Source organism: Mastomys coucha, unplaced genomic scaffold (assembly GCF_008632895.1).
Source record: "Mastomys coucha isolate ucsf_1 unplaced genomic scaffold, UCSF_Mcou_1 pScaffold7, whole genome shotgun sequence".
Lineage (NCBI taxonomy): Eukaryota > Metazoa > Chordata > Mammalia > Rodentia > Muridae > Mastomys > Mastomys coucha.
The window spans coordinates 76,394,210-76,406,646 of NW_022196913.1; the positions used below are offsets into that span (position 1 = coordinate 76,394,210).

Genomic DNA, 12,437 nt, shown 5'->3' on the forward strand with positions numbered 1-12,437 from the left:
AGAGAGAGAGAGAGAGAGAGAGAGAGAGAGAGAGAGAGAGAGAGAGAGAATTTCTGTCCCAACTGGAGTAACTGGGACCAGCAGGACCCAGGCACACAGGAACTCCACCAGCCCAGTGGCACTGGCTCCTTCCAGTCTGTCTGGGGTGGCCCCCTGAGCAGACCTTGGGCACAGTTTTGCAAAACACCCAGAGGAAGCTCCACTGCCAGGCTCTCTAACAAGCCCAGGATCAGAGGATCAGAGCAGTCCCACAGCACCTAGAGGAAGCTCCACTCCTAGGTGCTCTAACAAGCCCAGGATCAGAGAGGATCAGAGGCGAGGAGGACATAACATCTGTCCCAACACCAGGAGTAACTGGGACCAGAGGGACCTAGGCATGCAGGAACTCTACCAGCCCAGTGGCATGGGTTCCTTCCAGTCTGTCTGGGCTGGTGCTCTGAGCAGACCTTGGGTGCAGATTTTGCAGCAAGTCCCACACACCTAGAGGAGGCTCCACTCGAGGGCCCTCTAAAGGGCCCAGTATCACAGGATTCCAGAATCACAGGATCACAGAGACAGCTTGACTCTGAGGAGCTCTGACACAACCAGGATCACATGTAGGACAGGCCCCAGTCAGATTTATCCAGGGCAGGTAGCACTAGAGATAACCAGATGGTGGGAGGCAAGCATAAGAACATAAGCAACAGAAACCAAGGTTACTTGGCATCATCAGAACCCAATTCTCCCACCATAGCAAGTCCTGTACACATCATCACACCAGAAAAGCAAGATTCAGATCTAAAATCACTTCTCATGATGATGATACAGGACTTTAAGAAGGACATAAATAACTCCCTCAAAGAAATACAGCAGAACACAGGTAAACAGCTAAAAGCTCTTAAAGTGGAAACACAAAAATCCCTTAAAGAATTACAGGAAAACACAATTAAACAGGTGAAAGAAATGAACAAAACCAACCAGGATCTAAAAATGGAAATAGAAACAATAAAGAAATCACAAAGGGAGACAACCCTGGAGTTAGAAAACCTAGGAAAGAGATCAGGAGTCATAGATGCAAGCATCACTAACAGAATACAAGAGATAGAGGAGAGAATCTCAGGGGCAGAAGATACCATAGAAAACATTGACACAATAGTCAAAGAAAATGCAAAAAACAAAAAGCTCTTAACCCAAAACATCCAGGAAATCCAGGACACAATGAGAAGACCAAACCTAAGGATAACAGGTATAGAAGAGAGTGAAGACTCCCAATTTAAAGGGCCAGTAAATATCTTCAACAAAATTATAGAAGAAAACTTCCCTAACCTTAAGAAAGAGATGCCCATGAACATATAAGAAGCCTACAGAACTCCAAATAGACTGGACCAGAAAATAAATTCCTCCCATCACATAATAATCAAAACACCAAATGCACTAAACAAAGAAAGAGTTTTAAAAGCAGTTAGGGAAAAAGGTCAAATAACATATAAAGGCAGGCCTATCAGAATTACTCCAGACTTTTCACCAGAGACTATGAAAGCTAGAAGATCCTGGGCAGATGTCATATAGACCCTACAAGAACACAAACACCAGCCCAGGCTACTATATCCAGCAAAACTCTCAATTACTATTGATGGAGAAAACAAGATATTCCATGACAAAATAAAATTTATACAATATCTTTCTACAAATCCAGCCCTACAAATGATAATAGATGGAAAACACCAACATAAGGAGCAAAACTACACTCTAGAAGAAGCAAGAAAATAATCTTTCAACAAATCCACACAAACCTAATTCCACCTCTAACAACAAAAATAACAGGAATTAACAATTACTTTTTCTTAATACCTTAATATGAAAATCAATATTACCAACATATCTTAATTGATTGAAATCCAAAAATATGAGGAATTAGCAATTTGTGGACTGTCATCCAGTGGTCTCTCTAACTTGGTAATTGGAGAAATAGGTCCAACATTGTACAATCTATATACACTGTAAACTTGTTTGTTTGTGACAGTGTCTTGCTGTGTACAACATAAGGGTCTTAAAATATTGCTTCTCCTATCTCAGCCTCTCTCTATATAGTATTGTTTATTTTCTGTTTTTACACTATACTATGGTTTCCAGAACAGCTTATATATTTCAAAAGTATTTATATACTCAAAAGAAACATAGACAATTAACTAGGGAGGTTGCTTGCAAGAGAACAACAAAGTGAGACTGAATACTTTGCTTGACATTTGTAACTCTTGTATCAAGTTTGAAGAAGAGGACTTTATAAGTTATTCTTTCTCTGAGATGAATGCTTTTCCAAATTATCATAGCTATTGAACCAAATTCTTACCCTCACTTAAAGTCTGTGCCACCCTCCAAGCAGAACCATTGTTCATTGAAACAGTTGGTGAATGACTTTATGGATAGACCATCTTTAATACCTACACCATTTCTTAAATGAATGTAACCTGTTCTCTGTGGGCTGAGAATGAAGTCACTCACTCAAGTCAAATAGCTTTGACCATAGCAGAAAGTCTGTATCCAAAAATTGTTCCTACAATTCATTCCTTGGCACAGCAGAACTGTCAACTCTCAGCTTAGCTATGATGGAGGTAAAATCCTTTGGTGATGTGAGGGTCATTGAAGTACAGCTTTATTACAATGAACTCCAATGTCTAAAAGTTGTTCTTATTTTGGGCTTGTACCACAGTAAGAGCCAAAACTTTAAACTCTACTAAAAACAAAACAAAGAAACAAAAAGTCTTTATCTATTTATCTACTTATGTTCATTAAAAGAATACTAGTAGTAATATATTATTTTAAAATATATAGTTAATATGTTTGGAGTTATTTCAAATTTATATTAAGACAAATGTATGTATTTTCAGTATTGCTGTAGACAAGCATCTACATAAGAATGTTCAGTTGATTGTTGTTTTATATCAAACAGTTTTCCTCATACTCATTTTTATTGTTATAATATTTTATAAAATTTAAAGAATATGAAAAAATAAAAAAATCTGAAAAAAAAAAGAAAATGTTCTAGGGTCTCAAATGTTTTCATGTTGATAAATGCAAGTTATGATAAGAAGTGATTTAGGTACAAAGTTTTGGACCCACTAAGATAGGATAGATAGTAGAATACAAATTGAATGGACAATGTAAATATAATTCTTACCTGATAGTTCTCATAATTGTTCTTATTATATGTACTTGATTGATGTTAGAGAAAAAGCCATTCATTGGAGCAAAAGGGGAAAAGATAGTGAGTATTATGGTTTTTTAAAAAACACAGTTATGTTATAGTTATGTTATGTGATTATGTTTTTGTTTTAATCCTAGGTATGGGATATGGGGCTGCTTCAGATTGTCTGTCCACAGTTGCTAACTATGATTTGTCCCTTGCTCTAGGAGGGATATTATTTTTGCTAGCTGCAGATAGTTTACATTTGGAAATCTGGGGGCTTTTGAGAGGGTATAAATGTGAGAACCCTGAGAGGGCCTGGGGCAGCGGCTGCTCCCCCTGCTGCTGCTGGTTGCCATTGCAGTTTGTCAAGTGGTTGTGAGCAAAGAGACAAGAAGAAGAAATTTGATATCCTGACGATGAAGATTGGAATTGCCCCCAAAGAACTCTTTAGCATGTAGTTTTTGCCACCTCGATTTAAGATCTGGGCAGACCATGCTACCAACTCCCCCACCCCAGGTTCCTTCAGAGCTGCAGATAGAAAAACAACATACACATTAACTTAATTTTTAACCTGCCTTATGGCTCAATCGTTGAGTGCTTCTAATCTCCTATGGCTAGTGTTCCTGTCTCAATACTTCTAGCTCAGTAGCCTAAATCTACCCTCAACTTTAGTTGCTCAGTTACCTTCTCTTTGTTCAGCAACCCAAAAGTACCCTCAGATGTAGTTGTGTTTCTAATTTCCTGCCTGGGGAAATGGCCTATGGGTGCTCTGCCTGAGATATCACATGGCTGGTCACCTTTTCTCTCTCTGAAGCATGGTGGAAAATCCATCTATCTCTGTCCCCTGTGTCTACTAGCTTGCCTGTGGGGACCCAAAAGTCCTGCCTATTCCACCCAACTCATTGGTTGCTAGCATCTTTATTGATGGATCAAGAACCAATTGGAGAACAGGACCTTAGCATCAGCACCACCCCTACAAACTTGATACTCATCATTAGCAGGAAATGGTATAAAGCAGTCTATGCCCCTTTCCCCTCTATCCTTCTTTCTCTCCTACCCGGTGTTGCGAGGTTGGAAGGGATTAGGGTGGAATAAGAGTAGAGAAGGGTGGAGATATAAAAACCAATTAAAGTAGCAAAAAGGTACAGTTACACCATCCCTTTAACTGCCTATGCAGGTTCTATCCTCCATCCTCCTGCAAGGTTCAGTCACAGCTCTACAGTAGTTTTTACAACTCTGTCTGTTTTCCATTGTTATGTTCCCTGAGGTTCTCTGTAAGCTAGCAGCATTCTACCCTAACCCCATTCCTACCAACAGCTGAGTCTTTTCAACTCCTTGTTATACCCCCTCCCATCCCCACAGCATCATTTTCTCAGGGCAGAAGCTCTATCTCCATAGGATATCTGCCCAAATGTTCTGGGATGAATGTGATGTCTGAGCTGAGCCCTCCAAGAAACTAAAACCCACTCTCTTGATTCCCTGCTGCCAGGTGCTTCTGTACTGAGCTTCCCTCACCTGCCTAGACCTTGAGTGGCAGCTAGTTCTTGTTGGTTCTGTCACCCACCTAGTCCTTACTAATGCTTTCAGCTGAAGCCCTCCTAACCTCTTCTGAGTCCTGAATCTCCTTAGGTTTGTCTCTGGTTCCCACCCACTGCTTAGCAAGCTGCCATACCTACCAACATTGCTCTTTCCTGCTCATATTAGTGAAGCTACTCTAAGCGAGTGGTTCCAGAAGGTCAAACATAGTGTCTCTTAGTAAAATGATGAAGCCCTCTATATTTGTATCCTCGAAGGGACAAAGCTTCCAGACAAAGAGTCCAGATACTACTCTTGTTCAAGAGTATACAAAGTTGTAAATTAATGATAATTATCTTTTATGTGGTTGGCCCTGGGCTAGACACTTGTAGTTTGAGTGAGAATGGCACCCACAGGTTCATACATATATTTAAAATCTTTGTCCATAGTTAGAACTATTTAGAAAGGTTTAGAGGAGGTGTAGCCTTTTTGGAGTAGTGTCTCATTTGGGTGGCTCTGATGGTTGAAAAGCCCATACCAGGTCTAGTTTCTCTCTCCTCTCTCCTCTCTCTCTCTCTCTCTCTCTCTCTCTCTCTTTCTCTCTCTCTCTCTCTCTCTGTTTCTCTTTCTGCTTATGGGTCAGGATGTAAAGCTCTCAGCTACTTCTCCAGTGCCATGCCTGTCTGCTTCCTACCATGATGGTCATGGAATAACATCAAAACTGTAAACAAGCCCCCAATTAAATGTTTTCTTTTATAAGAGTTGCCTTGGACATGGTGTCTCTTCACAGAAACAGAACAGTAACTAAACATTTAACATGGAGAGTTATGTATAATCTTAAAACAACACCATGGCATGCAGTTCCAATTTACAGGGGAAGACATTGCTTATGTTGACTCTTGACTAAGCGATGGTCCCTGAAAAATGTAGGTGGGCACCCAAGCCAGGGGACTTCAATACTAACACCACTTCTGAAGACATGACCCCAGACTTCATGTTTGAGCAAGTTTTTATATTGATCAATGGGAATAATATAATAAGGATGGCCAACAGAAGAGCCCTGTCTCTCTGCAGTGTGCCAATCACCCCAAAGTATGGGCAACTGCTAATAGGCAAGAATGTGCAGGCAGTAGAGCTGATCTCCTGAATTTTCAAGAGATCCCAACCAATGTAGGTTCTTATACAATTTCTGTGCATGTGAATTCAAACTTTTCAAAAACCACCAAATGGTTCAAAATAATTGCCCTGGTAAAACACCAGCTTATAAACTTAGTCCCATGCTCTCCCAGGTGCCTTCTGGGTCTTTCTTGTGACACTCACACTTCTCTCTCTAACAGGCCAGGCTTCTCTCTCTTACCTGTACAATCTCCAGCATTTCTGCCTTGCTGATGTAGCCATTACCATCCAGGTCATACATGCTGAAGGCCCACTTCAGCTTCTGCTCCAGCTTGCCCCTTGACGTCACACTCAGGGCTATGATGAACTCTCTAAAGTCTATTGTCCCGTCACCATTGGCATCGAAGGTGCGGAAGACATGCTCTGCAAATTTGGAAGCATCCCCATAAGGGAAAAAGTTCCCATATATTTTCTTAAACTCTTCCATTGATAAATGTCCGCTGGGGCAGTCTCTCAAGAAGCCTTTGTACCACTCCTGGATCTCGTGCTCTGTGAAGTCTGTGCTTTCCAGTAAGTCTTGCATGACTTCAGGGCGCAGCTTGCTGTTCTGTTTCCCCATTCTGGTAACAAGAAGTCAACTGCAGAGAGAAAAGAAAAGACAGGTGGTTTCTGGGAGCTGGCCTTTAGGGTCGTGTGATCATGTAGCATTGTTCCTTGAGAAGAGGGAAAATTTAACAAACTCTCTGCTAGCCCAATAGCTAAACAAAATTATAGCAAACAAGGCTAGTCAGAGATGCAGAAAAGCCATGTTGCTAATAAGACCAGCCAGAAAGCAAGATATGGATAAATGGGCGTATGGATGGATAGATGGATGGATAGATGGATGGATGGATGGATGGATGGATGGACAGGTGAGTGGATGGTCAGGTAGGTAGATGGGTTGACAGATAGAAGACAGATGGAAGGAAGGTAGATGATTTGTTTTTGGCTTATCATTTTGCAAGAGATCTGGTGTGCCCTTAAGAAAGCTAAAAGTCTAATTTCAAATCCTATAAGTAGAACTAAAGGAACTGAAGAGGGAGGAAGGGAGAGGGAGAAGAAGAAGGAGAGGGAGAAGGGGAAGGAGAGAAAAAAAATCTTAGCATCTTTCATTATCACTTTGCTTCCACATACATTGTGGCTCATGTAACTGGACACCATAAGTGCAGGAAGAAGGTCAGTGGACATGAATCTCTGCCAGGCTACTCCAGTTAGTTACATCCAGAAGGAATCACTGACCACTTTGGGTTTAGATGGTGAAAGATGCTTCAGAGAGTTGTTCACATTCTATGGCTTTAGGGAACACATCAAAGTTAACTTCTTAAATTGCATATAACTTTCTTTGTTCTTATCCTAATGGTAGCATATGTTCATAATTGAACAGCAAAATACTGCAGTGATTCATCCAGAAAATACTAGCACCTTCCAAATCCTAATCATTGAGATAAACACACCTAGTATTTTGGTGTATGTTCTTCTGCATTATGTGTGTGGACTTATTTCAGTGTATTATCAATATCTAGTTCCCAGATTAACTATCTTTTCAACTTAATAGTGGTACAAAAGTGATATATGTCCCATAGACAATATGCTTTGGTCCTTGTCCAGGCCAGTGACATTTGTTGCTGTACTCTCTCTATTGCTGGCAGCAGCTCAGCCTTAGCTCTGTGGGCTGCACGGCCAGGAGGAGGCCACAGCCACAGATCAGCAGGGCTTCCACTTTTGACTCTTCTTGCTCAAGAAAATTTTATGTGACCCCGGGTCACAAGGATATAAAACAGATACACAAATGAAACATTTGCTGACAATAAACCAGAAATTATTTTAAAACAAGTCTTATGTAAACATACACAGTTTCCACGTGTTAAAGGCAACAGCAGAATTGTCTAATGAGATGGCTATGCTTGTTTGTCTAACACAATCTAATCCAGAAACACACTTATTCCAGGTGGATATGAGGAAGGACAGAAGAAGGAAATAGTTAAATGCCTTTGTTTTCTGTGGTCAAATCATTCTTTTCTTACCAGAGTGAAAACCTTTGCATACAGAGTAGACATCTTACAATTCATAACAACAATGTAAAGTAGCCTTGGCTCTGAGCTGAGCAGTTTCAGGCAGCCTTCCTTGGCCTCCTGTGATGCAGTAGCAAGCATGCTGTATGCTACGAAGTGTGTGCATCGTGCCTTCAGAGCCAATGCTACAGCGAAGTCCCATGATGCAACTCAAGCAAGCGCCACCAGAAGCATCTCAGATTCATTATGTATTTGATTTTGAGTTAATTAAAAATTATTCTTAGATTTACTTATGTGCCTGAGAACTTTACCTGCAGAATGTATGTCAGTGCACCCATATGTGCCTAGTGTCTGAGGTTGGAAGAGGGTATTAGATCTCTTGGAAGTGGAAATATGGGCAGTTGTGAGCTGACATGTGGGTGCTGGGAACTGAACTGGGATCCTCTGCAAGAGTAGCAAGTATTCCTAACCCCTGAGCCATCTCCTCTGACCCTGAATTAATTTTTAGTGTTCAGAAATCTTTTACCTGTTGCCAAACTTCCTCCACTTCCCTTGTAGGATCTGATGTGAAGACCTAACCTACAGTGAAGAGCTTTGCTCTATAGTGGGTGGGGATGTTGGGATGCTAGGATGCTGGGATGCTGGGATGCTGGGTAGGTGAGCTGTATTTAATGCATTTTCAACACAAATCACAATATTAAAAGTTACATGGGTTTAGCAGGATTTATCCCCACCATAAATTAAGGAGTGTTTGTACTTTTTAACGTTTTTTCCCATGCATGTTCACTTATGTGTACATGTATGTTTGAATATGTGTGGGCTAAGTGGACCATGCAATCAGACAGAACTGGCAAGGTTGAGCAGGCCCAAATCCCAGGAAATCTCAGAATTGAGAACAGCAGGTGTAGAGCCAGCTTCCTGCCACACGATCTGATCTGGAACATATAACCATGACACCCCACCATGACAATCAGTCACATAGCATAAAAACCTGGAGTTCTCTATGCTAATGAGGTATCTCCATAGACCCTGAGTGTTTAGCTCATGAGCTTCCCTTCCTGGGCATTCCTTTCTGCAGAAGGTGTTTAATCCCTGGTTCAGGTTCACCCTGAGTAAGGTATATGCATTCACATCCACCATCAAATATAAAGCAGTTTGAACAAGCAAGGACCACCTCCTTCATTAAGGGTAGCCATTGGGCTGGGAAGGGGGCTTCATCATGAAGAGCCTCACCTAAATCTCCCAGAGAAGACTTTGCCTCTTCCAGCTCCTCAGTACTCTGAGCAGTCACTCGAAACCAAATGGGATTCCACCTTCCTGCCTGGTGCACAGGGAAACTCGGGCACACAGACCCCCATTCCCAACTCCCCGTGGTCCTCAGCAGTATCTGGGTACACAGGATGCTGGGTACACAGCATCCATCCCAAATCCTGTCCCAGGAAAACACGAGCTGGGACCCCTATTACGGACTGTGTTCTGCCTCCCTTGAGCAGCTGGCTGGAGGTGTTTGGGCACCCCAGTGATGAGGCAGACACACAGCCCCGCAACTATGTGTACTGTATGTTTGAATATATGTGCCTATGCACATACGTGGAGGCCAAATGAGCATATCACATGTTCCTTGCCACCACCTATGTCTTTGAGAAAGGCTCTCCCCTGGATCTGGGGTTCAGGTTTTCTTGGCTAGGCTGGAAAGCAGGCAGCAAGTTCCAGCCATCCTCCTGTCTCTGCCTCTCTCTAAGCTGGGATTACAGATCTGCACTAGGTGTGAGTTGTTCACATGGATGCTCATATCTGAACTGTGGACTTCCTGATTGCCCAGCAAGTGCTCTGACCTACTGAGCTGTCTCCCTAGCCCCATGTTTCCGTTTGTAAAACAGTTTCTTAACATGGTGCAGGGATGGAAGGTGCCTTTGATGATGGTGGGGGCATAGCTGTAAATAAGGGCTTCTGCTCACATAGTTATTTAGTGTTCATTCAGCTGTCCTGAGACTTCTGGAGATGTGGATGCAGAGAGTAAGATGTGACCTTTCCCTTAGGACACTCAGCCATAGATGCACAGGGTGCTGGTGGCAGTGAGGGTCACATGGGGTCAGAAGAGTCAAGACAGAGCACAGTGGGGTATTGCAGGAAGGGACACTCATGGGGGGACGGTGCCATCACAGGACATTCCTTTCAGGGGTAATGCCTGACTTTAGAATTGGACTTTCAGACTATATTACACAATATTTCAGAATATTGTGTAATATTCTAGTTTTATTTCTGTGATTATGATACAACTCTCTAACAAAAAGTCAATTTAGGGAGGAACAGGTTTGCTTCAGCTTAGAGATCATAGCCCATCATTGATAGAAGCTAGGGAAAGAACTTAAGCAGGAACTTGAAGCAGAAACCACGAAGGGCTACTGCTTGCTGGCTTTCTGGAAGGCTCAAACCATCTGCGTAGAGAATAGTGCTGCCCACAGTGGTCTAGGGCCTCCTAATCAGGGAGCAATCAGGACAGTGGTCCAAAGATACGCCCACAGGCCAATCTGATCTAGGCAATTCTTTTCTCAATTGACTCTAGGCCACTTGGGGCAACAGGACACACCCCTTCACATAATCAGGACACACCCTTTCACATAGTAGGGCACACCTCTTCACATAGTCAGGACACATCCCTTCACACAGAAGGGGGTCTGCCCTTGCATTTCTGACTACCTGAAGGGATAACACAACCTAACCCTTTTTTTTAAAGAAGATATTTTCTTTATTTAAAATTCAAATGTTATCCCCTTTCCTGGTTTCCCCTCCAAAGGTGGGGGGGGAACCTATTCCCTCTCCCTTTCCCCTGCTCACCAAGCCACCCTCTCCCACTTCCTGGCCCTGGCATTCCCCTACACTGGGGCATAGAGAAAGGCCTCTAACACAACCTAACTTTAATCCTGTATCTGATTTTCCACTTAGGGATATTTACAATTTACATCTGTCTCTTGGACAGCTGTCTGCCCTGCAGGCAGATCTTAATGGCAGTTAGGCTTTGTCTCTCCAGGGTCCATCCCACAGGCACACTGTGAACTAAGGCCCAAGGAACAAGTGGCAGAAACATCACGGGAAGACAGAAAGATGACTAATTAATTACTAGATGGCCGTGCAGGCTGGTCCTGGAAGGTAGACTGGCTTTCCAATGCTATTTGCCACACTGGAAGCCATCAGGTGATTAGAGTTACAGAGAATCCCGGGGCTTCTGATACTGACCTGGTTCTGAGCCCCTCACTCAAGAAATTCCTATAGGGAAGTGTTTGCAGCTCACAGTGCTCAAATTTCATTTATAAAATCCATAGAACAGGAAACATGAAGGATCCTCATCAATCACCTGGTTGGCTGGTTTTGACTTGCTCAGGTTTTATTTTCTTCAACATTAACACATAATAGTTGTACTTACATGGCCTATAATGTGGTGTTTTTATAGATACATGACCCTTGTGATGGTCTAAGTGGGATAGTTAGCATAAGCATCATCTCAGGTATCCACCATTGTACTGTGAAGAACGCATCCCACAGCCCCCTTCCTACTACTTGGAAACACACAATGCACTGCTATTAATGATGCCTCCTACTGTCCAAACAGCAGAGCCCACCCCCTCCCCATCCAGCCACACCACTCTCATTCCTTTTTAGAATCTGAGTTCCACATTGAGGATAGAACCTGGCTCGTGTGCACGCACCTCTGAGGGGTTGAGGACTTTTCTTCTATTAGCGTGAGCAGCAGCAGCTGCAACTCCTTGCAGCTAGTTTGGAGGTCTGTGTAAATGTGAAGTGAAGCAAAGGCTACTTATACTGAGAAAAAAAATAACTTATAAATGAAGCCCAGGTCGAATTTAAAAACTGAGTGCTCCAATAAATGTTCACTTCCCTCTCTGGAAGTAAAAATCCTCCCAAATAGACTGGTTTATTAGAATTTTAAAACCTTCATTTGGTTGCTATGTTGGCAATTTGCCTGAGGCCAAAATTCAGAAACAAGAGTGGATACATAATGCATAGGTTTGCAGAAAGCCAAAAACATTTAATGAAATCTATAAGTGGTTTCAAGTCCCCCTTTTAGGAGCTCTGTAGACTTCAGCTTCTCTGTTTGATATCCAGTCAGATGGCTGCCATGGTTTCTAATCAGATTGCCACCATTACGGTTATGTCATATGCAAATCATCCAGGGCCCAAGGAAGGGGGCCATGAGGATTGCTATTTTAATATTTAAATCTACCTGTTTAAAGAATGATTTCGACGACTCCCAGGGGAGACGCAGGGTGGCAGGGACAGGATCCTCTCAGCTTCCGAGTGACAGAGGAGGTTCAGCGTCCTTCTCTGCCTCTTCCCTGCAAGTGGAGGGCCTACCTCCAGAGAGCGCATTAAGCCAGAGACCCGGGCAGGATCCGTCATTCTCTCTTGGGTGAGTTTCTGAGATCAGAACAGCCACCTTGGAGGAACAGGCCCCACGAGTCGCAAGGGACTTGCAGGGCAGCAGGGACAGGACAAGCTCTAACGAGAGACTCTAAGAACATCTAACACCAAAAAGCAAAAGATGGCGAAAGGCAAATGCAAGAATCCTACCA

The 12,437-nt window shown here is 42.8% G+C and overlaps 1 protein-coding gene across 9 annotated transcripts in view; it reads right to left on the minus strand.

Moving 5' to 3' along the window:
- Ncald (neurocalcin delta) overlaps positions 1-12,437 on the minus strand; it is a 449,041-nt gene that overhangs the window by 28,600 nt on the left and 408,004 nt on the right. For all 9 annotated transcript variants that reach the window (XM_031359538.1, XM_031359542.1, XM_031359537.1 and 6 more), the window contains one exon: positions 6,039-6,435. In XM_031359538.1, the coding sequence (XP_031215398.1) occupies positions 6,039-6,416 (378 nt within the window). In that variant the 5' untranslated portion in view covers positions 6,417-6,435. The remainder of the gene's footprint in view (positions 1-6,038; positions 6,436-12,437) is intronic.